The sequence below is a fragment of the Grammomys surdaster genome, unplaced genomic scaffold (genome assembly GCF_004785775.1).
Source record: "Grammomys surdaster isolate TR1022 unplaced genomic scaffold, NIH_TR_1.0 352, whole genome shotgun sequence".
Lineage (NCBI taxonomy): Eukaryota > Metazoa > Chordata > Mammalia > Rodentia > Muridae > Grammomys > Grammomys surdaster.
The window spans coordinates 152,975-158,342 of NW_021604771.1; the positions used below are offsets into that span (position 1 = coordinate 152,975).

At 46.6% G+C, this 5,368-nt stretch overlaps 1 protein-coding gene across 1 annotated transcript; it reads left to right on the top strand.

Annotated features, from left to right (window-relative positions):
• The first annotated feature begins 3,472 nt into the window (after positions 1-3,472).
• LOC114631177 (sperm motility kinase X-like) lies at positions 3,473-4,495 on the top strand. Its single transcript, XM_028779474.1, has one exon. The coding sequence runs from the start codon at positions 3,473-3,475 to the stop codon at positions 4,493-4,495; it is 1,023 nt and encodes a 340-aa protein (XP_028635307.1).
• The last annotated feature ends 873 nt before the right edge of the window (positions 4,496-5,368 follow it).

The following is a 5,368-nucleotide window of genomic DNA, read 5'->3' on the forward strand; positions in this document are numbered from 1 at the left end:
GTGTTTGAACATTGATCCCTAGCATGTGGCCCTGTTAGTCCAGTTGCCAAAAATCTGGAAAATATAGCCTGGCAGATAGAAGTTGGTCATAGGGTGTAGGGTTGTGAGTTCTGTGTCCACTCCAATACGGGGCTCAATCACTTTGGGAGGCAAGAGAAGGGGAGTTTGTACTTGTCCCATGCCATTGGTGGGTATTGGGCTGTAGGACACCACTTGGGGGTGGAAAAGTTCAGTCTGAGGTGTGGAGCAGTCAGAGCTGGCTCGGGTGTACCTGGGCCTACAAAGAGACTAAGGCCATGGAGTTTCCAGGTGCCTCTGGAAGTCGTGGAAGAGCTGAGAATGGAATCTGGGCCCACTGGCTGGATCTAGCCCTGGGCCAGGGGTGGGGGGTGGGAAAGGAGGGAGCTCTGGCTGGTCCCATGGGAAGAGTTCTTGGCTTGATAGTGGAAGACTTGGCTTGGTGGCGGTTGTGGTGGAGAATGGAGATAGGCCTGCTACAGGAGATTAGACAGTGACTCTGTAGCCAGGGGCCATCTTTATAGCTCTCCACAGCAGATCCTGATAAAAAGAGGCAGTTCATGGTTTTCAAGAATTTGTTGTCATGGCAGAAAGTAGATGTGTAAAACCGTACCCCACTTTTCAGGGTGGGCCTGAGATTAAATACCTTTTGCAGAGAGGAATGTCTGGGAAGGAAAGCTTATTGGCTAAGCCCTCTAGGCCTCAAGGTACCTTGTTAGAATGGAGATCTGTCTTGAGCCTAAGACATGTCTCTTTCCCTATTGTCTTGGTCACTACACGTGGAAGGGCTTGGGGCATTGCTCTTACTTGACTGATGGACACAAATATATGGGGGGCTGTAGCTAGTGACAGGGGCCCGGTGCCTGGTATAGGCAAAGTTCTTACTGTCGCTGTAGGGTCTCCAGGTTTCTAGCCTTAGCCTAACCGAGAGCCAGGCTAACTTTGTTTACAATCCTAACTGGGTGTAATCTTCAGGTCTTTACTGTCCCCTAACCAGCCTTTCCTGTCCTGAGAACAGAATGTGAAAGAAACCTAGTGGTTTGTGTCCTGTCATCATTGGTCCATTTCAGCTCTGACCTCAAAAGGAACCATTGCAAACCATTGGCTTGCCCAGTTATAGCACTGGCTGAGGCTGCCTCCGGTCCTTACAGTGAGTGAAGCATCTGTTGGTGGAGAGCGTTTGGATTTCTAGGCTGGTGAGCCACTGTGCTTTGGATCTTTGTATATTGTTGAATCTGAACATAGTGAGTTTTCTCCTAAATGCCTGTGTTTCAGTTTGGAGGTTTCTGTCTTCTGCATTTAAACTAATTCTCTCTTCCAGTCCTTTCTTGGTTTGAAATGTGATTGGGAGAAATTTTCTTTGTTATTTAGTTTTTCGACTTTGTTTTTAAAAATGTCCTATTTTACATGGCTCCATTCCTTACTACTTTGGAACATTAGTTTTATATCAACTACACAACGTGATCCTTCTCACAGTGGTATTTCCATACATGTAGATGAAGAACTTTGATCACTTTCCCCTCCCTGATCATACCTTCTCTTGCTGCCCCTTCCAAGTCCCTCAGTGCTTCCCTTTTTTTGTTCACACCCTTATTTTCCAAGTAGAGGCCAAGTCACATCAAGTCCTCCTCTTCAGGGAGCTGACAGACAGTATTGGATGGTCTCTTAAGCAAGGGCACCAATGTGTCTCTGTGCTTTAGCAGAACGCTTCCTCCTAGCTGGTTTTCTTAGGATCTTTCTGGCAGTTCAAATGCCATGACTCCATGCAAGGGGCAGAGGCAATGCTCAGATGCCATTCTTTTGATTCTAACTGTGGAAGTGGGCAGCTGAAAAAAGTTCAAGGACAGCCAGGTGGTGGTGGCACATGCCTTTAATCCCAGCACTTGGGAGGCAGAGGCAGGCGGATTTCTGAGTTGGAGGCCAGCCTGGTCTACAGAGTGAGTTCCAGGACAGCCAGGGCTACATGTTAACAAGGAAAATGGCCTTGCTAAATTTAGGATGTCAAATGTTCCACAGAGTGTCAAGTGTTTGAACATTGTTCTCTCCAGGTTGATTCGTTTGGAGGAGCTTATAGCCCTTGGGCAGTGGGCCTAGCAGGAAGAAGTGGGTCATTGGGCAACACTGGGGACAGACATTTGAATGTAACTAGTCTTGTACTGTCCTCCTGACCAGGATCATCCTTCCTGACCTTCGAGACAGAATGTGAGGAAATCCAGTGGGCTGTGCCTAGACACCATTGGTCCATTTCTTGCTCTGACCTCACCAGGAACCATTGCGGGGAATGATATATACCTGTCCACTCTGGATAGATACCTGTTTAGCTCTGGCTGAATCTGCCTCCTGTCATTACAGGACAAGGCCTGTACGTTGGTTGGAAAGCAACTGGAATTTGATGATGCTGAGTGATGATGCCTCGACTTCAGAACCTTCGGATCCTGAAACAGTAAGTTTTTCTCTAATTTGGTGACTCCGATGGGCTTTTTTTGATTATGGTTTGTGTATTTACTGGCTTGATTTATATGTTTACTTTTCCCTGTTATTATCTTCCATTCTACTTTCTATTTCTTTATGTTTGATAAGTTAGAATATTTTATGTTTCATTTATGTGTATGAGTATTTTGCCTCCATGTATGTCTGAACACCTCTTCCCTGGTGCCTGCTGTGGAGGTCAGAAGACGGAGTCAGATTTTCAGGAACTGGAGCGGTTTTCTGGGTGGTTGTGGGCCTCTTGTCACACACCTGGAAATAAAACAATAACATGTTCACGTACCATAGCTGGGTTTTTAAACAAACCAGAAGTCTCACTACAGCTGCCGGTAGTTCCACTTGCTGAGAATCTGATGCCCTCTTCTGACCTTCAAAGGTCATAAATAACACTATATAGACAGATTTGTATCAGTATTATTTTAAGTGGCATGTAGTGCCTGTGAGTGTGCTGTATGGATGCCCTTAGAGGCCAGAAGTGTAAAAAAGTGTAAGAGCTGAACTTAGGGCATTTGTAGGCCACCTGACCTGGGTCCTAAGAACTAAATGCATGTCCTCTGAAGGAGTAACAGACAGTGTGGACTCCAGAGCCGGTTACCCTGCCTGGACACTAAGGGTTTTGGAGTGTCTGTTGCCTTATCCACTCCGAGAATCTGATTTTCTTGGTGCATTGGCTCACAGTGTGTGCTGAGACCAGAGGAGAGGATGGTTATCTTTTACAGTGAGCAGCTCTTACTGTCTGTGATCCTTTGTTTTGTTTCTATGTCATAGTTTATGTCTACTACGTTAGAAGGTGCTCTGTTCTTCTCTTCCCAAGCATTCAAAGTACCTGACGAGGTTGTCTGACATATTTCTGACCTCTTTCTTGTCTTTTGGAGGTGGGAATTTTTAGCGGTAAAAATTCTCTTTGGCCTGATTTAAAATTTTTTTTTTTTAAATTTCTTGTTGCAAGTTTGGTTCTAGCCAAATCATGGAGGATCTGATGATGGAGCAGGGTCTGAAGGACTGCTACTCAACTGAGGAGAACTTCAGCACTAACTATAAGATGCTAAACACTCTGGACAAAGGAGACTTTTCAGTGGTGAAACGGGCCTTCCACATCCCCACAGCTACCACTGTGGCTGTAAAAATTCTTCAATACACCAAGAAGTATGCCTCACACATCTGCAGGGAAGCCAGGATTATGAAATCACTTAGCCATCCTAACATTATCAGGTTGCTTCACGTGGTCCAGAAAAGAAAGACCACCTACCTGGTGATGGAGTATGCCTCAGAGGGAGATCTACAAGATCGCATCTTCCAGGTGGGGACTTTAGAGGAGAGTGAGACTCAAAGGATGTTCTCCCAGATAGTATGTGCAGTACAGTGTTGTCATGACCATCACATTGTCCATAGAGACATAAAGGCCAGCAACATTTTGATCGACTGCAGGGGAAACGCCAAGCTGTGTGATTTTGGCCTGGCTGCTAAAGTGATTCCTGGGCAGAAGCTGGCTGGTTTCTGTGGCACACTGCCCTACTGTGCCCCAGAAGTCTTTCAAGAAAAGGAATATGAGGGCTTCCCTGTGGATATCTGGAGTTTAGGGGTCCTCCTGTTATTCATGGTGTCCGGGAACTTGCCTTTTCGAGGTAGGTCTTCTGTGGATGTGAGGCAACAGATTATTGCCGCTAACTTCAAGATTCCTCCTCATGTTTCCAGTGATGTTTCCAACGTCATCATTGAACTGCTGATGATCAACCCTGGTAGGAGGCCCACCATCCACCAAGTCATGAGATACCCCATGATCAGGGACAGTGAGGCATGTTTACCACCTACTTCCGCACAGGTTTTCCCAGGCACCCCGAACCCTAGCACTGTAAGGACCAAGAGAGTCATCACATATAAATCTGACAGGAATATGTCCTCCTGCAATCCCCAAGAGAAGCTCTGTGGGTCCCTGCAGGCAGCTAAGGGTGGAAGCCTCACAGGCTCCTCCTCTGGGGATACGTTGTAGAAAGAGACCCTCATGGAGGAAAAGAATCTTACCAATGAAGAGACCATCAAACGGGAAGAGGCCATCATTCAGAAAGCTGCCACCGTTCAGTAAGAGCTCACTACTGATGGCCAGCCTAAGGATGCAGGCTGAGTTTCCCCTTGTAGCTGGTCACACCACTGGAAGGGGATGAAGAAGACCATCATGAACTGTCTCTGAAACCTGTGCTGCTGCCTGCTGCCATCAAACAGAAGATGTTTTGTTTTTTATTATTATTTTTAATCATTTTTATGTGTATAGATGTTTTATCCCACCTGCTAATCGGGCAACTCCTAAGGCTGAGTAGTTCTGCTCCTGACTGCCTCCACTTCTTGGGAGTATGTAATTTTCTTTCAAAGAGAGGAGTCCTGACTGGAGGGAGGGGTGCTATATAGTCTTTGATTCTTTAATAAAAGTATAGATCAGACTCTCTTCCTTGCCCAGCCTCCAGAAAGGTACCATCTAGGTCTGGGGACAGCAATATCAGTACCAGCCACCCACCCCTGGCATGGCTTAGCACTCTCACATTGGGTTTCTCAACAGCCACAACCTGGTACAACATCAGCATTCCCTGCCAACACAGCCCCCAGCCCCTGAAGAGCTGAAGGGCACCCAGAGATGAGATGGTAACCACAGTCTAGCTGAGGCCAGGGCTATCTGGGAAGGCATTATGGGGTGACGGAGGTCAAGCAGAGCATGGAGGTCAGGTTCAGAGCCCAGTAGTTGTTCACCTCAGCTAGGTCCTTCATACTCAGGAAGCTTTTGGAAACATCCCCATTAGTGCCTGAAAAGCAAAACAAAACCAACAATGAACAAGGTGGAAAAATGGGACAGCAGAAGGGTGCTCTTCTCCCT

What these genes read in the sequence shown, in the direction of transcription:
- LOC114631177 (XM_028779474.1), top strand. Translation starts at nt 3,473, where the DNA reads ATGGAGGATCTGATGATGGAGCAGGGTCTGAAGGACTGCTACTCAACT.